Raw genomic sequence first — 25286 nt, 5'->3', positions numbered from 1 at the left:
GAATTTAATATATGTTGTATTGTATTGTATTGTGTTACTGAATTAGCTTATGGTCACTGAGGAATGTTGGGGTTTGTTTTATGGTTTGCCTTGCTTTTCCTGAAAAAAAAATCAAAGACTTATAGTTCAATAAAATAAACTATTCTATTCTTTTTATAGGCATAGGGGAAGGGGAGAGAACTTATAACTTCTCTTTTAAAATAATCCCATTGTAAATAAGTAAGACTCTCAAAACAAAGCATGATCCTGAGTTTGTGCTGGACAAAAAAATTAATATCATAACCAATTAAAATATTCTAGCTAGTCCTAGAAAAAATATTTAGCTAGTCCTACGCAGAATTATGTAGTTTCAATTTTAATTTGAAGTGATTTAAAGACTTCTAGAACTAAAGGTTAAAATAAAAAATATGTGGTCTTCTCACAGTTTCTGGATACTGAAGACCACAGAAAGGAAAGCTGAACATAAGTGGACTACTTGGTGTAAATTCTGTCAGGGCAATTCTAATTCTAAAATATTAATAATACTGTGCCTATAGAAAGAATTTGTCCCAAAGATCAGTTCTAGTATTGATCTGTGTAGGTGTATCTTGTAAAAACATTTTTTCCCTAATTTTCTACTATATTTCGATTGTGAACTTTTTGTTAGCACTGATCAAAAAAAGAAAAATCTGATAAGAAACCAGGAAAATGTTTACACATAGACCTGTTAAGACTTATTCTGATCACCCAACTTAATGACAGTATTTTGAAGCCAAGCTTGGGTCAGTTTTGTGAGATAGACTATTTCTCTCTTTTCTTCTGGTTTCTGCCTGTGGTCACTGGGAATATTGCTCTCACTCCCTTCTGAGCAAGCCCTTCATCTGCAAAAGATGTCTGGAAAAGTTTCATATAAATAAGACATGAAAACCACGCAGTGAACTTTGCTATTACTTTCCACAAAAACCACGTTTTGAAAAAATGAAAACCCCCATAGACCTCCTGTCTTCCAATGCTTGTATCATTGAAAACTACATTTTAGTTTCTACAGCCTTCATAAACAAGGATAGGAACATCAAAAAGATCTACAAAGTATTTTAAAGTACATTACACTAAAGCAAGTATTGTAGGATGATATTTGATAACAATTAAGAATTGGAAACTTCAGCTGTGTGCATAGAAAGATCAGACAGACTCCTCTATGGCATTGCACAGTGTATCTGGTGGAGCATATCCTGTGAGACAATTACTAATGCTAATAATATTCTTCAGTTTCCATGCTGCTAATAATAGAAGATTGGGGACAATTCATAGAAAAAAGGAATTCCTGTTGCATGTAACAATAGAAATAGCAGCAGAAACATAACTGTAGAGAGAGGTAAAATTCTGTGAACAAGTTAAAAAATCACTGTAAATAGAGCTGATCTTCTGTTATAAGCCTTCTCCATTTATGTAATATTTTATTAATTTATGAAGTCTTAGAACTTAAATATATCATAAAACAAGACTGAACTAATTTAAAGTGATTATTGAAAGATATTTAAAAGTCCAGCAGGGCAGACTTAAGGAGACCATAGGGAAAACAGTAGAAACCAGGGACTTGTTAATTTGAAAGGTAGATGAGCCAAAGGAGGAATTACTTATTGTGTGCTGAGAAGAATAGGACTAGATCCTCCTGAAGAAAATGGAACAAAAGCCTCTGCCATCAAAAAGTAAGATGGTGCAGCATCTTCAGCTGCTGAGTGTCACAGTGGCTGTCCTGCTGTGACCTGCTGCTGTGAATTCAGTGGTGAATGCTGCACTGAGCTAACATGTCTTCACCTGAACAGCCCTCTGCTGATAGATTCCTTATTATATATGCTAAAAACACAAAAGCCGGTAGTGGAATGTACTATAACAAGTAATTTCAAATAAAAGGCAAAAAATCCTTTCATGAAGATGCTAGCTGCAAAAATTAGAATTTGTTCTGGGACAAGGCACATAAATTAAATCACAATAAAAACTCTCCAAGGCACGCTGGCTACGTATTAGCCACTGAGCATGTATGAAAAAACCATGAGTATGAAATGTCCAGTATTTTCTCCCCCTGTGACTCCTCAGAAAGGAAATTATTTTGATCCTAATGAGCCAGTACTGTAAGAACAAGAAAAAAAACTGTCCCACTTCAAATATTTCCTTAGATACAAATTGTGTGATGAGGAGGAGTAGCAGGCACCTATTGCATGGCTCTCTGCAGCTGAAGGAGGCAAGGCTCAGTGACTTGCACATTTTCTCTCATTCATCTATGCCCAGTTCTTACCTAACTCACTTTTGGTTCATATGCAGGCTGGGTCATTTAAGTGCACACTTTAAAGCAAAAAGGAATGTGTAGCAATTGCTGCTCTGCAGTGCTGGACTTAGACCTGTCTGTATGGAGGCAAGAGCTTTAATGACCACATACGAAGAGTTGCTTGGATTAATTTCCGAGGTACTGGAAATACAACTGTGATTTTAGAAACCTAATTATGGTCCTAGTATCTGTTGATTAACATGCAGAGACAGAATTTATCTGCTGCTGTCATCATATATTATCTCATCTATAGATAATGTAAATAAATACCTAGTATAAAACACCTCTCAAACTCAGAATTGTTCAGTGAGAACAACTGAGATTTCCGGTGTTCTTTTATTCAATTTTACACCAAAAATTTCCTTGTCCCTTCTCCATACACCACCTCCAAATAAGAAACTTTAATTCTAAGGTATTAAAAATAATTTGAGAATTCTCACCATGACCTTATTCTAGATAAAATAAGTCAAAAAAGTGAAGTTTCTGTGGACTTTTGATATGTAAGACAGCAACTGTGATGACCTAGTCAAAGGCAGCCATAGACATAAATTCTTGAAAGTGCTAAGGGTTGGTCATAATGCTTTTCTTATTTAGGCATTCCAAAAAATATAATAAAGTTGTTAGTCCATTCTCTCACAGTATCTCAATTTACAGAATTATGTATCATACAGTATTTGGCAATATTTTTTTTTTTTTTGTAGTTCATGATTCATAGCGTGTTCTTACTTAGAATGGTGATTAATAAAGGTAATGATTTTATTAAACCTACTGGGAATTTTCATAAAGTCTGCATATTTTATATTGTAACCATGGTTTTCTGCTGACTTTTTAAATGGAAAGGTGGCTTAACAAGAAGCTGACTTCTGTGACTTGGGAGTTTCCTCAGTGCTGTTGCTATATGATAAAGCTGTACCTATAACAAGCTACCTGTACTTTCAGTCTTAAACTCTCACTAAGACTTCACAACTAAGATAGAAATCATTACAGAAAACCAGATGTTGCTTCTGGTAGAATTAATACTAGTGAGCAAACAGCATTACCACCCTGCTTCTGCATTAGACTGCACATTACAGCTTCATATCTTGTATGTGAGACCATCTCAGCAGAGTCAGAAGTGAGAAGGCAGCAACACAACTTTCTGCTGTTTTCCTATATGCATTTTTAATACTGCAAGCAAGTGAGAAAAGGTGCTTGTGTTAGCTGCTCTTAAACCAACATGCTAGATGTTTGTACTCTGCTAAATCTGACCAGAAATGCTGCAACTTTTTTTTCTTTCTCTTCTTCCACCTTCAGGTGGTCCCCAGAGCACAGAAAATCAATGTGCTTTCTATTTCTAAGCAGCTGATGAAACTATAAAAATAAATAGCATCAGTTGGGTAGACAAATAATTTTCTTCTGCCCATGGGAAATGGTTGTAGAAGGGCAATCTTAGCTCCTGAAAGTTCTGGAATGCTGGTGATAACCAGTGAAAGTAGGGGGAGGGATGGGAAATTTATTTTGAGAGTGTTTTTTCCTCTTAGATAATAATATTAGCTTAGTGGGATGACCATAATTCCTTTAACAAAGAAATTAATGTTTGATTTATGAAGCCTTGAGTGTTACCAGTTTGGGTCTGAGCCAAAGCACACTAAAGCATGGCTTCTGTGCATTCTCCTGAACACATTTTCAGTAAATCTCTCAATTCATGGCAAATTTTTTTGAGATCTATCACAGGTACAGAGCAGGGAATTCAGAGTGGTCTTAGGAAGTTTGTGTTTGGAAACTGTCTGCTTTTCCTCTGCTTTATTTCCCTGGGGTCATGAGAACGTGGTTCCTAATCCCCTTTAGTAGCTATTTCCCCACAGGACAGACTGTCTGGGAATGTGACATACCAGCTGCATTTGTGTTCTGAGGGAAGCTATTTCATGCTATTTTTCTTTGAGTAAAAGCTGTCTTTAGCTGTTAAAAATTTGCTGTTGCAACAAAAGCTGAACAGAACTGGTGTTGGTAGTTACAAGAGCTAAGGGCTATAGCTTTTTCTTCTAAATCCTCTTAGTTGTGTGTAAAAGCATTTGTTTCCTCATCCTTTTCTTGCTTTGGATTACGTCTTTATTCGTTACAATATTGATGCATTGAAATAGCAGACTGGTAACATCTTTAACCAGAGATTTCCTGGAAATACAGTAAAATCAGTAGCACCAGTAGCAGAAAGCAAATCACTTATACAAATGAGGCAGGGTTTGAAATATGTATCTTTCTGCCTGCATTCATTTGAAAGTTACAACACCCAGAGCAAGTGCTGGTTGGGGATTTTGAGTGTTTGGTTTGATTTATGTTTGTTCTGTTTCGTTTTTTACTTCAAGGTAATTCTGTGCATAAATATTGCAGGAAACTTCAATGAATTACTCCATTTTAGTATCCATTTAATTTCTATGGCAGGGGATTCTAGCTAACTCTAAGCTTTTAACTCTTTCCACTTACCACAAGATGTGAATTCATCTTCCTCCCCTTCAGTTAATTTAAAGTAAGAAGAATAAAGGTCCTTGGGGAATGATAGCATCTCTTACAATTATGGTTCTTTGTCAGGAGGAGATTTAACCTATAGGTTACAGTAATGCAGGTGATCAAATGCCAGAAAAACAACACTGAAATTAGACATCCTCTTGAACATTACTATTTGTATTGTACTACTCAAACCCTTCTGCAGCCTTCATTTTACAGAACACCTAATTTCCTATGTAAGATTAATTATTCCATGTCATAGTACTTAAAGGGGATTCAAAGCGGAATATCTAACAACATTAAAAAAAAAATATTTGGTTTGTAGGAAACCAGCACAATTGAGTCATACAACCTGATATTTCAGAGGTTTATTGAATATGCCATAGATAAATGCCATCTTAAAAATCTCTTCCTGTTCTGTGGTACAGTGAATCAAAATATGTTTGAAGAGCTTTTCTTCTACACTGGCATTCATATATTCATTAGGCTCACTATATAAACATGATGCACACACTTCATGCATACCTGTGTGCCAGGGGGAGTGACCAGGCATTAAACAGAGTCATTTACAGATTACAGTGGGCTTTCACCCATTTGCATCAATGTGGTTGAGTTTGCAAGGTTTTCTAAATATATGCTGAAATGACAAAATGTGTCAAAGAATAAAAGGCTCTAACTTTTCTATTCTACTCTGAGGATCAATTGCTGTTAAAAATTATACTCCTACATAAATATACAGTGGCACTTATAGTCAGCTTTCATTGTTTTTTCTTTACCAAAAATGCTTTAGACTTAGTGCTGTGCTCAGAGCTATGTTAAATCCCAAGCTAAGCAAACTTTTCACTTATTTTATCAGTCAAAAACAACAGCATCCTGAGGACTTTGATGCCTCATCTGCTAAGATGGGTTTCTCTGCAATAATGTAGAAGAAAGATAAATGATCAGAAGGCTGGAGCACCATCCTATGAAGACAGGCTGAGAGTTGAGGTTATTCAGCCTGAAGAAGAGAAGGCTCTGGGGAGACCTTAGGGAGCCTTCCAGTACCCAAAGTGAGCAAGAGGGTCTTCAAGAGGGATGGAGCAGGACTTTTTACCAGGACATGTAATGACAGGAAAAGGGGCAGTGGTTTTAAACTGAGAGTAGGTTTAGATTAGATATGAAGAAGAAATTCTTTACTGTGAGGATGGTGAGATGGAAAAACTTGTGGGTGACCCATCCCTGGAAGCGTTCAAGGCCAGGTTGGATGGTGCTTTGAGAAAGGTGGTCTGGTCAGAGGGGTCCCTGCCCCCCATGGGTTGGAACTAGATGATCTTTAGGGTTCCTTCCAACCCAAATTGCTCTGTGATTCCATGTTATGTTAAAAAATCCAACTGATGTAAACCTGAGGAATAATTTTGGATTCTGAAGATAAATTTGAGCTTGTAATGCTCTAAATTGGAGCTGTAAAAATTATTTGAGTTTTTTCCCCTTGGTAGTATAGAACAGATGTCTGTGATTACTGTTTTGTTCTGAAGCTCTGCTTCATTTTAAGGTACTCTGTTACATGTGTTGGATTTTTTAGCACTTACTTTCACAAATCCCTTCCTTCCTAACATAAAGTACTAAGGATCTGGGCTGATCAATACTCTGTTTCAGTGTGTGTTATTTCAGCTTGTGTGTAATAGTCTGAATTTAGTTTTCTAGAGACATAAATAAGAACTCTATCTCAATAACTTGTTTCTTTCCCAGCATTAGGTTCCCTTATAGATATAATAAATACCTTAATTTTTTCAAGAACTGATGACTGTCTACAAAATATGAGTAAAAGATACCATGTTTCAGCTTAATAAGCTCATCTGTGGAAGAAACATAATGCAATTTCCATTATTTGTATGCGTATTCATAGTATTAAAAATAAAGGAGTCCTAGTTTTCTTTTCTAAATATTGCTTTCCATTGCAGTATATCAAACCATCCTTTGCAGTTTTTCAAATTCAAGAGGACTATGTTTACTTGTAACTCGTTAGGTAAAACATTTTTTAGAAAGTGGGATTGCCACTAAAAAACCCCTTCAGGTGAGTTAAGTAAGGAAGCTACTCCACTTCAGTTTGAAAACTTACTCAATTTTAATATTAAAATATTGCAAAACCATAACTTTCTCTGCTGGTATTTTTTTTTTTTTTCTGATTGCATTGAGAAAAGTACATGTAGGAGGAGATATCAACATGCATGGGAACATAATTATTCTCAAGTAGGTGCTGCACATTCAGCTTAGTCTCAGTGAAATGCTTGAGATTTCTTGAGCATAATAATTTCTTTTAAAAATATTGCAAGATCTGGGATTTTTCTGCTGGATGTGTGCTACAATTTTTGAAGCCAAATTTTTCTTCTGGTTTCCAGGGTGTTTTTTTGTCATCAACTCTGAGGCCAGACAGGAAGTGAGCAGTATTAGTTTTCCTCCAGAAGGATCACTGCAGTTAGTCTTGCCAAAACTGAGTCAGAAATGCAGAAAGCCAAAAGATGTGGCTACTGGAACTGATTTTTTGAATAACCATAGGATCAATTCAGATGTAACTTATAAATTCTGCTGACCTGCAGACTGCTGTGGAGTCAGAGTGTCTTATTTCTGTAGGCTGTCCTTCTGCCTGATGAATTGCCCTGTTGGTACTTCAAAAACAAAGCAACAGAGGTTTTAAACTTTGGGTGCTTAAGGATTGATGATGTAAAACACTTTTCACAGGAATACAAGGTACAGATTTGTTCAGATATGTATCCTCCACTCTCTTTTAAACATACAAAAATAAAAAGTCTTCAGATTCCATAACTAAAGTGTTTGCATGATGCACAGAGTAGTTTAGCTAGTAGAGGAATAGTTGGAAAATTGCTATGGTGTACTTTGATTTCACATAAATCCCTAATAATAAAATAATCCTTTTATGGATTACATGTATAGCCAACGACTATAACACCATAAATTATAGTATATTATAAGCATCTATATGAATCTGTAATGGCATGTTATGGCAGCAAAAAGATGACGTGTGTATACTATAACTGGGTGAATTGTCCCTAATCATCTCTCTCTAACCATCCTAATTGTCAGACTGCAATCAAGCCCACAAGGATTGATCTAATCTTAGATGAAACAGTTTCTAGCAGATGTTTCTTTATTTCTTCAAATCCTAACTTTAAATGCCAGCAGATTTGCAATGTGCAAAATATTAGTAATAAAAAAATGCTCTTAGAAATTTTAGGATTTGAACTATGATACTAAAATTATCTAACACCAAATTCTAAGCTCTGTAAACTAGAAGTTTAACCTTGCTCCCTAATTTGGATGATGAAATGAAGCTCAAGGGTACATGCAAGGTCAACATATATGAGGAATATTTCCCTGCTGGAAGGCATTCATAGCATACCTTCAGACAATATTTCTCACTAAAGACATTATTAGTCTTTTTTTTGGTATATATTTGTGGGATTTCTTTAATCCTGATTTTACAGCTAACTTTACAGCATTTGCTTTTATTGTCATTGCTTTGTGGTAGATAGTTTGTTAGCATTTGAAGAAATTATATTGAAATAGGCAAGAGCAAGTGGAGAGTTAGACACAATTGGAAAAAAAAAATAAAATAAAAGCAACAAAAAAAGCTATCCAGGCTTATTGCATCTTGTGGTAAAGTCTCACCCCACCTCCCAGAGCTGCTGACAGGAGCAGGTAAGCTCTTGCTTCTGAGCAGGGCTATGGATTCATTTCAGCTCTCCTGTTTGGATACTGGGTATCAGATGGCTGTGGGGTATCTCTGCCCTGCTGCTGGGACATAGGTGAGTTCCCAGCAGTGTGGCAAAGGAGCAGGAGCTGGCCTCAATTCCCTGCCCCTCTGCACCCTCTGTGCTAATTTGGGAGCTGAGTGCTGTGCAGCAGTGCTCTGCCTCTCTTGCTTCTTCATAGGAATCCAAATTTGCCAGCCACAGTGCACCCAATTAGTGAAGAGGGAGCTGTATTTCATTTTTATTGTCAAAAAGGTAGACAGCAAAATCAGAGCTGTTGAAGTGTTGGTAGTTCAGGTAAGTGGATTGCAAGGTGAGGTGTTTTGGTTTGTAGTTCAGGCTTTCTTTTTCTCTGCTGAATTCAGCAGTAGCTTAGATCCTGAAACTTGCTCTTTAGGCTGTGGTATGGATCCTCATTTTCCTCCTGGGCCATTTTAATAACTGTGTTTCAATTTCTCCCAAGTTTTATTTGAATGTGTGACAAGTGTTGTTTCATTGAAGCAGTAAGGTATCACCTCTTGTCTCTTTTCCCTTAGCCAAAATATGCACAGAATCAAAAAATGGTGGGTGCCAAAAAAATGATTAAATATGACTTTACTGTGACCGCCTTTTTATTTTTCTCACTATGAACACTATATTTTTAAGTTGCAGCTACAATTTTTAATCTCCCAACAAACTGCATGCCTCTCACGTACCCCATAGAAATATCCATTTTTAATGGAGATAACACATTCATATTTTAGTGTTTTTAATGCATATACTGCAGATGTTGTCTTGTCAAACAGGAGAGCAATGCACATGGCAAGTCAGGGATGAGAAATCAACTAGCCTTTCCTGCAGATAATGAGATGTAAATGCAGAACTGAATATTATTATGTCGTTGTCTTCCTGGGAGAAAATTTGATGGGCTATGCTAACAAAAAGCTCCATGAGTGATGCTTCAGTGCCTGTCCTGGTCAGTGATGGTTTCTGTTAGTAATTAGGAGCTGACTCATTGCTATTTCTCTCAAGAGACAAATGTTTCTACAGCTAGTGGCAGAAAATTAGATGGTTTTCCAATATACCCGAGGAAGCTGCCATTTGTACTGTCTTTTGGATAGGTGCAGAGAGATTTCAGAGCATCTAAAGTGGTTTGGGAAAAAAGCTTATAGTGTTGTAACTTTATATTGAAAAAAGCATGGGGGATTTCATTTTTTGTTTCTGATTTCTTTTGAGTCGTTTGAGTGTGAAATTTCTGGAGTTATGTGTAGAAACTTGTCAATAAAAATCTCTTCTCTAAATATTAGCTATGACTGGGAAAGCTTTATTTGCTACAGCTGTGGATAAAAAGAAATGTGAATTTCAAAAGCATTTATTGTAAATGACTAGGAAAGGCCTTAAATATCTCTGGAAAGTGGAAAATCATGCATAAGATTTCCACTGTAAACCAATTATTTTAAATTATTTTAGAAAGGGTGGAAAATATATTCTTCTTTTGAAAAAAAAATCTAACTGATGGATTTTTTGCAATATGTGTTTTAATGAATTTGTTATAAACAGCCATGACAACAATAAAACAGCATTGTATGATGTGAGCATGAAAAGTATTGACCCATTCAGAGGCCAAATTTTTGCATATATTAGTCAGGAATATTAAAAAATATGATCATGCTGGAAATGTGAGCTGAGAATGTACTATATTAAGAAGAAGAAAAAAGTAGCAAAATAAGATTATGTGGAGATTTTTTAACTAATTGATCTCTTGCAGTGTTTTTAAGAAAAATATAAAATAAAGGATCTCTGAAAATTAATAGAAATGTAGCAGCATTAGAAGTCAAATTTCTGACTGGAAATATTTCAGAAATAATTTTTGGGGGGTGATGAGGTTATATCGTTGCAGGTTCTGGAATCCTGTCAGTAGCAAGATGAGTCTGCTCAGGGTCCATCTTGAGGAAAGAGGCTTCTCCCCACCACAAGCTCCTATTGTAATCAAAATCATTCCCATATGCAAGGGGCAACCTAATCAGTTCTCACCAGACCACAAGTGGGCTGAGTTATTGCCATGGCTTACTGGTACATAATTGCACAACATCCTGGGTAATAGAATCTTCAGGAATATTTTTTTTGTGCTTTGCCCATCTTGTAAAACGGAGATAGGAGGGGTGTTGTTTAAAGATGTTCTGCTATGCCTAAGGCTCTGCAGGTAATTTCAATAGAACCCTTCTCAAGAATGTAATGAACAAGCTTTTGTCCTTCTAATTGATACAGTAATAAAAGAAAACTTTAACCCAGCATGTACTTAATGCCATCTTCCTGAATTTCTCCAGTAAAAAATGCAGTGGCATGGGGTAGACTTTGTATTGTTTGCCCTTGATACAAAATTTGAAAATCATATTTGTTGAACAGCGAGTGCTCACCCAAGGATGTAACCCTGATTAAATGATCAAATATTTGGCATTTCTTCAACTAAGCACATGTGGAAAACAAGTCTCACAGGAAATACTAAATATTATGGAGACAGCAGAGTGAATGTTCTAATTCACTCAGTTCTGAAAGGGCTGATGCTGATTTCTCTCACAATGGCTTCCCCAATTATCTGAGGACTTTAGAAGTCTTTCAGAAGTTTTGATTACAGCCAATGGCATCCTAAAGTAGGCCAGGGATAAAAGAGTATCTCACAGTTCGTGAATAATTGAGTAGGCTTCTGTATAACAATGAGGTGCCTTATGAAAGGCAAATGTTTGTTTGCTGTGTGCTCACATCTGCACCTATTTATTCATATTTATAGGTAAATTCATATGCTAATGCCTTTTCAAACACTAAGATACAAAGTGTCTGTTGGCCTAATAAGGTAAAATGCTGCTGAAATTCGATGGAACTGTATATGTTTATACCATCTTTAAAATTAGGTTGCAAAAAATAAAATTCAAATGCAAGGGTGTATCTTGGCAACATGTACATAGAATATCAGGAGTCCTTTTTGGGCCATTTCATTCTTCAGATCTCTTCTCTTAAAAGTCTGGAAAAAGCAGATGCCAATAAATTGAAGCAGTTACAGTCTAAAGGACAAACTTATGTTTCTCTCCTCTTGCTATTCAGTGTTTTCTAAAAGCAAAGGCTGTTCATTCCTGCAAGCCTTTGAATTGATCTGGGTTCTGAAACGTGTGATATGGAGATAACCAGCATTGAGCCCTGCTATTTGATGTAGTTCCCAACAATAAGGAGGTCAAACCCTTCCTCTAGAATTTCATCAGCTTACCTGCAAAACCTCAAACTCACTTTCACACTGTCCCAAATTGATATCCAGTGAAGAAAAGACTGAAGCCATCATTTGTCAGAACCTGCTCCTTTGTCACTAAAGGAAGAGCTTTGGAGCATTCATTAGATGACCTTTGATCTAGAAAATGTTCTCATCTTCACAGGGGCAGATCTGACTCGATGACTATGATGTCTAATTTGCCTTTTTGAGGGAATATTTCTAATGTACTGGATCTAACTGATACTTCTCATTGCAACAAAATATGACTCTCCCATATATACATGTATATACATATAAAAATGTATTTTAAAAGCCACAAACAAATAAAAAAAAATAAAAAACCAAACAAAAAAAAAACAAACAAAAAAAACCAAACTACAAGACAAAAAACCCCTCCACCAATCTTTGAGAAAGTTCTGTTAATCAACACAAATTATTGGTTTCATTGTCACCAGCTGTCAAGAACTCAGGTCATCTGTAAAATGTGGATCCCCTGGCTATGCTAAAACCCACCATGATTGATGATGACTTGGGTTGGTCTGGGTTTTCTAAAGAGAACTGTAAGAGATTAAAGGTACATAATAAAAAAAAATAAATTGGGAAAACATTTGAAATTAGGATAGTGGTTTTTACCTTGATAAAGAACTTCCTAGGAAAATACTTTCCTCTGAGGAAGAGAAATGAGCTGAAACTGCACAGAGACTATAAAAACCACCCAAGATCCCAGAAGAGTCAGAAGTATTATTAAAAATGACACTTCTATTAAATGAATAAATATGTCTCTTTTGGACAGTTGGTGCTGCTGTTTTTTATTAAGGTCAAAATAGTGTGAATATTCTTTGTGGAGCTTTTCATGCTACAAAATTGTGTAGAGTTAATATGATTAATCAAGAAATATCTGTGAGAGCAGTGCTGTAGTTTTGGTAAAGTCAAGTTGCAACACTGCCAAGACGTGATTTGAAGAAAGATCTAATAAATATGGTTTATGATGTCTCAAAGTGTAATGTCATTTTTTTTCAGGAAATATGATATTGTCTTTGCTTTCCCTCAGGATAGGTGAAGTAATTTCTGAGATAGAAAGTATGGTTGCACAGTTGCCACTTTACAACCTTACTAGAAAAACCTATAAATTGTATGTTTTGTAAGAAGTGTGCTTGCAGAGGATTTAATTACATACCATGTTTTCTACTAAAAGTCTTCATTATTAAACATATTGAGGTAACCCAATGGTAGGGCTTTAAAAGAAAACACTTATTTTGACTGATAACATTCATCTTAGTGGCAACAGGATAGTGTCAGTAGTATTATATCATAATGTGGTTAATTAAGCTTAATTATTTTAATTACATCTATTTTCTGCTTGTTCTCAGTTTAGACAGCAGATTGAGGGGAAAACTCTGCCTGTTCTGATTTCCTTGGTTTTTTTATTATTTAGTTTTTTGGTAATCAGAAGTATGGTTGATCCAAAATTAATAGTACTGTATTTCTTGTGCTGTGTCATTAAATTTTGTAGAATTTATACTGAATTAAGGCTCTTAATATATAGCCAGTGGAATCATTAAGTAATGTTGGGTTTTGGACTTTCTTCAATGTGGTCTTGAATTAATAACATCAAATTGCATCCATTCTTGTTTATAGAGCTGTCCAGGTACTGGAGAGAAGAATTAAGTAAACTGCTGTCATAGATTATAAAACTAGATTGATATCTAATCTCTTACTTGAATAATATAGTCTAGAGGATTTCATTAATCAGCTTCTCTTTGAACTGCTAACGTTTGATTATTTGTTAGTTTAAATACTTTTTTAAAATTCTGGTTGTAGCAATACAATCAGAATGCTTGATAGGTAGAGTAATAAAGTGCTCTGGTTTAAAAATGCTTTTTATGGAAAATCTGATGTGTTTCTCATTAAAATAAAATTGGAAAGATTTTATTTTTTACTATGTGCTCCCAAAGTTTACTAATCTGAATATTTTTTTCTTAGAAAGTTTGTCATTGAACTGAGAGAACTAGATTGTTCACCAGAAATAGTCACATTAGTTCTTACTTCAGCCTTCTGTTTTCTCTTCTGTGTACACAATGATGCTAAAGGTGATTACTGTGTTCTGTTAAAAGCTGCAACAAATGTTTCTCATTGGTATTAATCCTGTCATAGAAAAAGAGGACAGAAAAATGTGAAAGCTAGAAAGGAATGGAGTGATTTCTGAAAGAATTTTCTCTAATGACAGTCTTACAATGCTTTTCATATTCAAAGTTCATTAATTTACTTGTATCTCAGGGATTGCAAATTTTGGCAGTAATGACAGAAATTGAAGCAAAAAAGTTTACAGAGGATTGGAAATCAATATGCATAAATTGACAAACTGGTATACTTGTGTAGAAATAATTGAAGCTCCCAGGATTTTCCAGAGACTCTTAACGTAAAATACTGTCATTTTAAAATTTCTTCCTAAGTCAGTTCTGTAAGTCAATACATTTGTAATACTGTCCACCTTTAAAGAAAAACTAATAGAATCCATTTATTTTGTTCACAGATTTTTAGGCGTTGCTGGTTGGTTTTCAAGAAGGCTTCCAGTAAAGGACCCAGGAGGCTAGAAAAATTTCCAGATGAGAAGGCAGCATATTTCAGGAACTTTCACAAGGTAAGTCATGCCTTCCTCATTAGCTGAAGCATTGCCTGTTTACCACTTTTCCTTGGGAAGAGTGTGTTCTTGCTATGTCTGATTTGCAAATCATACAGTGAAAGGCTTGTTAAAAACCTAATCCTGGCAGTGAAAGCAGAGTAAAACATCCATAAGTCTCAGTGATGCAGGTGAGATGTCACACTTCTTTTTACCCAGATGAGCACGAGACCCTCAATATATGTGAAGCAACAGAATGATGTTTTTTTAGTTAAACACTCGTAGTTTGGAAATGTGTAAAATTGACTGTCTGTTCAAATTTTTAAACAGTAGTTGTTAGCTAAGTATTAAACAAATTCTGAAAATGCTAAATGCTTCAGTTGTAATGGTGACATTCTTCAAATGTGTAAGGTTTTTCCCAGAACTCAAGATTTACAAGCCCTGTCAAGAAAAAGTGGTTTTAGCAATAAAAATCAGGACTTATTGAATGAGGTTCTCTCTGCTTCCTCTATCACTTGCACTTTTGTGATGGGAAACAAGGTATTTAAGCATTTCTTCTTCTTTCTGTCTCATAAGTTAGTTATCAGCTCCCCCTTCACCCCCCCCAAGTCTGCCAGTAGACTTCATGCTCCTAATCCTAAAACAGGCAGGGATCTGTGCTTGTACTCCTGACTTCTATCAAGTCAGCTTTATGACATATCAATATTACATATTCCATTAAACCTTTCAAGTTGAAACACAAAGATGACTTAACCAAGGGCCACACAGCAAGCAGTGGAAAAGTGTGAAGGTAAACATAGGTCTCTTGAAGGCAGGTGAGTTGTTTTCACCATAAAACTACAAATTGGCCTTCAAGTTCCAAGTAGTCCCAGTAACCAGACTGCTCTAGCATGGGTTCCCCTGTGGGGACACAAGCCCTGCCAGCTCCTTTCTCCATGGATCCACAGGCCAGAAGCCTGCTCCAACATGGGCTTCTGATGTAGCCACAGTTCTTTTGCAAGGGAAGAGCTTTGGGGAAGTTTTTGTGTTGTTTTCTTTTAATTGTTTTTAAAGCCTGTTATACCTGTTATACTTAATGTGTTAAAGGACTCTGAAAGACTTTACATGTCACTTGTAAACTGTCATCATTGTAGAAAAATAATATGAAATGCAGGAATTTTTTGAGAAGCTAAGAAGGTAACATAGTTACCAATGCAGCTGCATGTTGTAGTATTGATGGTCCTTATTTGCAAATGGAAATTATGAGTGTTACTCTTCATCATCTGTTTTTTCCCTTCTTATTCCCCTCCAATAGAGTAGGAAGGAAAGTAAAAGAAATGGATACTCTTTCCTGTTCTGGCTGCAGAGAAAAAAATAATTGTATCTGTTCACTTGGATTATATCTATTTTTCAAATAAAGCCATGAAATCATTTCTGAAGGTATATTAATATAAAATAGAAACCCAGAATCTTATTCTCTGGCTTGATTTTTTTCCCAAGGATATTTTATTATTTCAGAGTGATTATTCTCCTCAATTGCCTCCATTCTGATAAATAAAATAGTGGTGAAGTAGATGTGCATGAGTTGTGAATAATCATCAAGCATGGCTATTGAGGGAACAGTGCAGGTTGTTGTAGGATCAAATAGAGTTATGTGATTGCTGGTGTATGAAAATACTCTGATTTTCTCTTCCTTCCTTCCTTCCTTCCTTCCTTCCTTCCTTCCTTCCTTCCTTCCTTCCTTCCTTCCTTCCTTCCTTCCTCCTTCCTTCCTTCTTCCTTCCTTCCTTCCTTCCTTCCTTCCTTCCTTCCTTCCTATCCTTCCTTCCTTCCTTCCTTCCTTCCTTCCTTCCTTCCTTCCTTCCTGTCGCTTCCTTCCTTCCTTCCTTCCTTCCTTCCTTCCTTCCTTCCTTCTTCTTCCTTCCTTCCTTCCTTCCTTTCCTTCCTTCCTTCCTTCCTTCCTTCCTTCCTTCCTTCCTTCCTTCCTTCCTTCCTTCCTTCCTTCCTTCCTTCCTTCCTTCCTTCCTTCCTTCCTTCCTTCCTTCCTTCCTTCCTTCCTTCCTTCCTTCCTTCCTTCCTTCCTTCCTTCCTTCCTTCCTTCCTTCCTTCCTTCCTTCCTTCCTTCCTTCCTTCCTTCCCTTCCTTCCTTCCTTCCTTCCTTCCTTCCTCCTTCCTTCCTTCCTTCCTTCCTTCCTTCCTTCCTTCCTTCCTTCCTTCCTTCCTTCCTTCCTTCCTCCTTCCTTCCTTCCTTCCTTCCTTCCTTCCTTCCTTCCTTCCTTCCTTCCTTCTTCCAGAGCTGTTTATTGGTTTGTTATATTTTGAAGTTGTTCACAATGCATATTTATCTCTAGCCAGTGAAAACTTTTAGCCCTGTTTAGAAATTCTCCATTTCCTTTCTCACTCACAGAATACAAAGAGGGCATATGGTACAAAAAGTTGAAGATTAACTCTGAATAGTGAGAATCATTGAAAAAAAAGTATTAAATATTAAAGAACTGAGATTTTGTGGTTTTTAAAATAAAAAATTAAAATATAAGTTGCAAGCCTGACTCCTTATGAAAGGACAACATGCATAAAGGTACAAATGGCTCTGTTCACTTGCTAATATTCATATAAGACTCTCTCTATGTATTGACCCTGAGTTCCTTTTTGCTATACAACTTTCTTCCTAAGGATTAGAAGAGCCAGGTGTAGGGGGTACTCAGAATACACTGTGTTTTTCTGGCAACTTATATCCTTCAGACTTTCAAATCAGTCTAGGTTACCTTGGGAGAAGGTCTAGGAGTAACACAGAGTTAGATTGTGTTGTGCAATTGTTTGAGCTTTGTTATGCAGAGATATGGAAGAAAATTTTATATCTCAATTGGAAATATACCCAAAATTAAAATCTTTGATTTATCTGTGCTCAAATAAATATTCAGGATCACAAACAGTATCCAGATTTAAGTAACTCATCAAGCTTTCCACTTTTCCATATTTGAGCTTGAAATGAGGCTCAGATGAAATTCCTCTTTAAAGTAGTTTACAAAGATGACTGTATTTCCCATTTATGTAATAAACTTGTGTACTGGGCAATATGATTTATAGAAGAGGCTAAACAAAGGAAATAACCCAGAGCTGGTAACACAAAGCTAAGATAATTAAAAAATAGAGATTTTCTGGTTTACGTATGCTAAATAAATAGTCATTAATGAGTAAAAAAACTGTTCTCTTTAGAAAATTGATTCCCTTCCCTCCAGTATCCAGACTATGTAGGGGTTTATTTGTTATTCTATAATTCTGTAAATTGCTTTTGTGCATTGCTTTGGTGTTGAGTTTTTTTTACTTGTAATTTTCTTCCTATAAATAACAGTAATGGCATTAGTCCTAGACAAGTGACTCCTGACAGCAATAGTGCATATTACATTCATTAGCCAAAACGTGACCTCATCTCTTCCTTGCAGTTTCTGGTACCAAATTAAAACTTCTCATTACTGTAAATTTAGACCATTGCACTCTTGCTCAGGTAAGTTTATGGCTTAGCTCTTCTGTTTTCCCTTGGACATTCATTGAGGAGGTTGTGCAGAACAGCTGTGTTGACTCTCATTGCTCCCTCCAAAGAGGGGATAAAACAGCAATAGCTCTGCATCCATGCCAGGGGTGGATGGATATGTTCTTGGTTGAAACCCCTGCACTGTCAGAATAGACCAAAAACAGACATCACAGCTTTACCAACTTAAAAGAGAGCAAAAATTTAAAAGATTTCTTATTTCTGTTATAGAATATATAAAGTATATAAAAAGTGAATTTTTCATGCTTTGAGGATGTAGTGATCAGGCAGTACCAGTGCCTGTAACCCATTAGGAGAGGCTTTCAGGAGCATTACAGAAAGTCAGCATGGTTAAGTGGCAACATGAAGATTACTAGAAATGAGAGATCAAATGTCCAAACCTAGATGTATCCAAATGACCTAGAAAAAGCATTACACTGTTGGCCAATTAATTGTTCAAGCAGAATTAGATAGAGCAAAGTAGAAGTTGAAGAGCAGCCAACCAGAATAGATTCTGACCCACCAGGATCAAAACCTTGCCAAAGACCCCAGAGCATGAAGCAAATGTGCAAGAAGGAGAGTAGGAATAAACACTTTCCTATTGGGGTTTACTGTAGAGAAAAGTGACATGCTCTGGTGAGGGTTCTGTAGACATATCTTTGTGTTATAAACTCGACCATAGATGCTTCAGGTGCAGCTGCACAGAGAGAAGCTACTCCCAATGTCACTTAAGGATGATATAGCTGAAATACTAATGCTAGAACATAAATACCAACATGGGAATCAAGAAATAAGGATTCTTCCATTCCTTGTAAAATGTCCAGCTCCATTCATGCATTCTTCTTCTTCACTTATAAGCTAAATAGCCTTCACATGAAGTGAAGGTGCTGTTAAGATACAGCTGTCCTGGAGCAAGACAAGCTTGAGTCTGTTGGTGCTAGTGTGCTTACCCTTCAAATAAATAGCTGACATCTGGCATAGAGATCAAGACTTACTGATTTAATACCCCCAATATGAGAGATTTTTCTGTTAAGATTGTGTAAACAACAACTATCTCTAAGGTTCTGAGTTTTAAGTTAGCAAGATTAAAGTAGGATAAGATTTTTAGATTTATATTATTTGTTTTTCCTGTCATTATGTTTGATTATGATGTGCTTTATATAAATCTGCAAATGCAAAAGGAAATAAATTGCAAAACATTTTAGCAATGACTTCTGATAGTGAAAAATGTATATGGGACAGATGGTGTTAAGCACATTATATAATATATGTACACAAAAATAGATAATAATCAAGAAAAAGAACAGCAGTAGCCTTCTAACTGTAGTTTACTGGATTAAATTTGTGACTAGGGCCACACAATGGTAGAAACCTTAATATTTTATTTATTGGCTTGCTTGTCCTGAAGAAACTTGTGGAATGCAATCCCAGTGATTTATGGCAAGTTCTTGTATCAGCTGCAGCGGCTTCTTGAGCACTTCTTGTCAAGGTCTCCTGTGCATGTGTGTGCAGAAATGCACACCCAGATAGTCCTGTTTGGTAAGAGGGAGAAGGGGACAGCTTCTCTTTGTGCAGTAAGACACAGTATGCAGAAACAATAAGATATTTATTTTTCCACAGCACAGCTCCCAGTCTCTAATTGAGATGACCTTAAACCATGAGGTGCTTATTCAGGATAAGTGAATTCCTGGTAACTTTGAAAACCATTGGATTTTGCCACAGTTGTATATGTGCTAGCTAGCTCCCACAATTTTCAAATGTAATTACAGCCCTGACATGAAAAATAAAAATAATTATATATGGTAGCATTATCATAATCATAATAACTTCTCTCTCATTGTTTCCACTTAGTTGCCTTTGGGTTGTTCTGGTTTGTTGTTTTCCTTCATGTTCTCTAGCCATTTCCAAGTTGCCTAAATAAAGATTCTTATTGCTAAAGAAATGTGAAGTATCCTACTGTTTATTCTAGTTTAGTCCTAGCATTCTGCTTTATTGGAGGGTATTTCAGATTCTTATGTTGCTCATGTTCACTACAAAGCAGAAATTGTGTAAGTTTCCTTATGGACTTCTGTAATCTGGCATGTTGCTATTATTTCTCATGATATTTCATTGTTTCTCAGCTGCAAAGGTGTTCTTAAAAAGAAAGGTGGACAGCCACCAAAATGTATGTTTTAGGCCTAGTTCTTGTGCTTTTTGTGATGAGACATTAAAACACTTGATTTGCCTCTAAATTTAAATATTATTTGAATTTCCCTTCTGCAGTTTTTTGTTTTTTTTTTTTCTTGGTATAATTATTATGCTGTCTGTTTTTCAAAATCTCAAATTAAAACCTGCCTGTTTTTCCTCTGTCCACCATTCTACTTCTACTATTTGTTAGCTGATCTATGGTTCCTCAATAAGTCTATTTTCTCATCTGGTTAAATTCACTCAAAAATTCATACTTCATATTTGCTGAAAGCTAAATAGGAATACCTTATGAAGATATGGTCACATTGACAGTTTTTGTTTACTTTGAATACCATCCCAGATTTAGAACACTTTTTCCTTTCCCTCTTCTCTTATTAAGTATGGTAATTATTTTCCCCAGAACCTCTTTCAAAAAAATTCAAAATACTGATCTCAATGTATTATTTTCTAATGAACCCAATGTGTGTGTGTGTGTGTGTGTGTGTGTGACTATGTTAGTTTTGAATAATATATTTTGAGTTTTTATCTGCAAATTATTAGGAATTTAACATACTTTTATTTGCTCTTTGTGGTTGGAAGAGGTGCCCAAATGTACTTTGTGTGGTTTTTATATCCCTATTTTGCCAAGTCTTCCAAAGCAGAGATAACTAAATCTTCCTGAAAACTATATCCTTATTTTTCCTCATTTTGACATGTAATTATCTTCAAATATTTGTTTACAGCACTTTCAAGTAATATCTTGTAGCAAAATCATGTGGCTGGTATGGGAAGGTTGTGAAGGACATTGCTTCCATAGGCTGCTATTACTCAGCCAATGAAATTAAAATGAACCCTATTTAAATGAATAACTGTTAACAAAATAGCCACAGTTCTGTCACCAAACAAAAAGATTTGCAGTAATTATCAGACACATCTTAAAATATAGGAGTATTTGAACAACATGGTTGTTCAAAGCATGCATTCCATGTACCAGAAGGCAAATTGCAGGAATAATTGGAGCTGTGCTGGTAATAAAGCTGTTAATGGAGTCCCAGCACATCAAAGGGCAGCATACAAACTAATGAAACAAAATCTTTTTCGACAAAAATTGTATCAAGGCAATAACATCTTCTTTCCTTAACAATGTAATGAAGAAATTCACAAGTTGAGCATGCTGAGAGGACTTTGAAGTGCTACAAATAGAGACCTAAAGTGCATAAGTGATCCTGAGTCCCTTCCTGTAGCCATTAATCCATCTAAACCTTTAAGTCACAATGTATTAATTTGAAGTGTAAATTCATGGGTTAAATAATGAAGCAGTGTCAATGTGTAATGTTGTATTCCTCAAAAGTGCATCAGTGGCTGAATCTAAGTACCAAGGAGGGAAATAACAGTAGGAAAAACTAAAGATAATCTTTCCTTGTGACACAAAGCAACACCCAGACCTGTTAGTGGTGGTTCTTATATGAAGATCCATGTACACTTTAGTACAGTAAATTCATAGTAGTAGTTGAGTGTGTGTGTACAGTTTGGCAGCATAGGGGACACTCTGCTCTTACATATCAGCTGTTTAAATAGAACAATATATTCCCATTATATTAAGTATTAAATGAAGCTGGAAGACCAAACCTTTTTCTTGGGAAAATAATGCTGGATAGGGGAACATTTCAGCAGGAGGAGAAAAAGAAATATAATGTAAAAATTCTAGTATGTCATCGAGCCACAGAACAATTCAGGACCTTTGGAGCCCATCTAGTTCAGTCCCCTGCTCAAAGCAGCATCAGTCAGATCACATTGCTCATGGCCATGTCCAGTTGTGTTTTGAGTATCTCCAGCTCTGGAGGCTCCATGACCTCTATAAAGCTAAACAAGAAGTCCCACATCTGCAGCCTGATTCCAAAGCAGTAGAGGAGGCTGGGAACAAATTTTCTGGAGTACAGCTCTGCTGCAAAGGTCCTGAGGATCCTGTTGGGGAGGGAGCTGAGCTGAGCTCAGCAATGAAGGCAAACCATGTCCTGGAAAACCTCAGGAGGAGTATGGGCAGCAGCGTGAGGACTCAGCCTGGAAGGCTTCTCCATACTGAGCCAGCTCTGTAATATTGTGCCTAGTTCTGGTCCCCTCACTACTCTATTCAAGACTGGAAAAAACTCCAGAGAGTGTCAGTGAGGAAGCTGGAGGCTGGAGAACCTGTGGCAAGACTGAAGGAACTAGATTTGCACTAGTGAGGAAAGAAGGCCTGGGGGCAACTCATCACAGCCTTCCAATTCTGATAAAGTGGCTGAGATGTTCTCAAGGATCCTCAGGAGAAGGACAAGAGGCAATGGGCAGAGGTGCTTCAGGGGAAATAGCTTGATATAAGGAATAGAAAAAGCATAAACAATTGATGTTTAGGGCAACTAAACGTGTGAGCAGGCTAAGCAGAGGTCAGTGGTTCCTCATTGGAAATCTAGAAGACCTAGCATGGCAAGACCTAGCATGGCAAGGCTCTGTAACCTGATTAAGAATCCTGCTTTCAAGGTGGACCAGATGATCCCAAGGGTTTCCATCCCATACAGACTTTTGTGTGTGCTATGAAGTTTATGTCACTAAAGCTGCTACTATAGCTCTTGGTGTATCTCTGTGCTGCATTTTGTGCTGTGTTGTGTCAAACTGGTCTTGCCTTCTCCTGAGTATATTTCAGTGGTAGAGAAAATATCCTTAATCTTCCTAGTGTCTCTTAAAACAGTCTCAGGAGAACTTTTTGTTGAACTGTTCTGGTGTTACTGCTTTACAGTAGAGGATATAATGGTCCATGTGTCAATTATGTATATTCTGCTTTTGCCATGAAAATCTAGCCATGTTTTAGCAAAGTTCAAAGCCTTCCAAACCTGTGTTTTGTGCATATTTTTGGAAGCACTTCTGACTTTGACAGCTAAAATGTTTCAAGTCATCTGTAAAGCTTTGAATATGATGGAAATTCACATGATTTTCTCTCTTGAGTAAAGGAATATGTTTCCCCCAATTCATTCAGGGCTAAAGACTGGTATTCGTTGTAAGAACTGAACATTTTTATAGACCAGTACAGGGATGAGGTGAGATCATGGAGTCATTCTCTGTATGTATATCCCCTGGCACTTGGTGACATGGAAAGGAAAATTGGTGAGTTAAAACTTAAGAGAAGAAACAGACCAAGTGTTAGAGCATGGGAGAAAAATAAAGGAATAAATATTCTGGCACTCTATGAAGCACCTTATCCTTTGGATAGCTGTGAGAAACACCAAGGTCAATGGAAAGCTGGCTGCCCAAATAATTGCTATGAGAAATGCTGAAGTGAAGAATAGGATGGTGCAATTTTGAAGAAAATATATATTATTAAAGGTAATAAATCTATTTTAATTGACTGCACAAAGCCAGGGAGACTTGTGCAGAGATAACAATCCCAACAATGAGTGGGAGGTGAGCAAGCAAGCAAAGAGCATGGACACAGTCTGTCACTTCAACTTGACTATACCAGGTAAAAAAAAAGTCTGCAGAAGGACAGGTGCACATTAACAAAAGCAAGAAGAGATTGTTCAGGTTTTTACACCCAAGTAAATTGCTCTCCAATAACACTACCTCATTTGTTCCAGCAGCTGGGAGATATTCAGTTGTGGCCCAGGAGAGGCCAGTTCCAAAATAAGAAGAGCATGTGTTTGGAAGAGAGAGTTTCAGTATCAGGGACCCTGATGAAGCTGGGGGAGAGGCACTTAGGAGGGGAGAGACTGGAATTGAGGTCTCTGAAGCAGGTCCTTATTGGTCCTTGGGGGGGAATCAAGAAGAATTGAGCTAGAATAAAAAACAGCTGGGCTTGCTGTGAAGATTTGCACTAACCAAACTTCCCTTTTTAATCCAAGTGAAAAACAAATCTGGATATCTTAAATTCAAAACAAAAGTTTTAAGGACATTTTTTTGACTTTCTTTTGTTGCAATTCCTTGTTTCTTCCCTATCAATATAATCCACACGTTTCAGAAGTGAAGAAGGTGTAAAAAAAAATTAATATTTGTGAAACCATCTATGTGAAATATACTTGTGTGATGAACATTACAGAACAACCTTGAGAAGTCAGGTCGTACCATTAAGTCAAAAAAACATTATGAATTTATAACAGTCAAACAAATTTATAAAGCCTCTACTTAGCTGAATGGCATTCATCATTTATTCTGACTGTGGTGAAAAATAGTTATGGAAAATCAAATGCAATCATATATTTATGACAATGTGTATCATGATACGAGTAGAATAGGTGCCAATAAACATAAGGGTATTTATTTGTCATAAGATACAGGCTAGGAAGGCCATAAATCAGACCCAGTGGGGCCCACTGCCATAAACAACAGAAAATGGCAAACTACACCTATGGAGCTACCAGTCAAAGTAATATTCAGTTCTTCTTTTCCTAGCCTTCAGCCCTTGGCTCTGCATTTGTATTTTTTCCAATATTTTGCGCCTCTATTTTCACTATTCAAGTGTAGAAAGTAGGTATACTACATAAATAATAAAAGTTCATGATGAAAGTTAAAGACCTAATTATCTAGACTGCAGTTTATAACACTAGTAAAAAAATATGTTACATGAGGATTTTTTTTTTTCCTAATGACACCATTTTCCCTTGAAGCTACTTTTAATTATGTGTCTGTGTTGCTGGGGAATGTTTACCATATTGCTGTGGAAATGGGAAAAGACTTGGACCCTTCTGCAGTTGCTATAAAAGGAAGCAGACAGGTAGAAACAGCAGGTTATGGTGTATGAGGGAGGGCAAACAGTCTCTGTAATTTGTTTGTTCTTAATAAAGGGAGATGAAATATAATAAGTCTTATGAGTACTGAGTTTCATTTAAGGTTTTGGTTTACTTGGAGTAAGGGAGGCTTTGCAATGTAAATAAAGGGCAATTTATTATGAAAATTAGCATAAAACTATCTAATTTTTACTTCTTCATAGAGGGAAATTTGAAATTCAAATCACTGGCTGATGAAGGTTATTAAAAATGCATTAGAGTTGAAAATGTAGCTGTATGTAATTGTCATAATAAATACTCAAAATTAATTTATCCCCAATGACAATTAAGCTAAAAGAATTTTCAAATTAGCTAACAAACTTCAGTTAATTTTAGAAACAAGTAAAATGAAAACATTTCAAAAAGTTTGTAAAAAATCAAAATTATTTTTAAATAATCCTAAAAAAGGGTTACATTTCTGTTTAG

General features: G+C 36.2%; 1 protein-coding gene across 1 annotated transcript in view; it reads left to right on the top strand.

Moving 5' to 3' along the window:
• Positions 1-25286, top strand: part of DOK6 (docking protein 6) — a 241340-nt gene that overhangs the window by 79521 nt on the left and 136533 nt on the right. Inside the window, exon 2 of the mRNA XM_079302963.1 lies at positions 14307-14414. Coding sequence (XP_079159089.1) covers positions 14307-14414 — 108 coding nt within the window. The remainder of the gene's footprint in view (positions 1-14306; positions 14415-25286) is intronic.

The sequence above is a fragment of the Erithacus rubecula genome (assembly GCF_903797595.1).
Source record: "Erithacus rubecula genome assembly, chromosome: 3".
Lineage (NCBI taxonomy): Eukaryota > Metazoa > Chordata > Aves > Passeriformes > Muscicapidae > Erithacus > Erithacus rubecula.
Note: the sequence above shows the minus strand (reverse complement) of the source record. Positions and strands in the feature narration are given on the sequence as shown.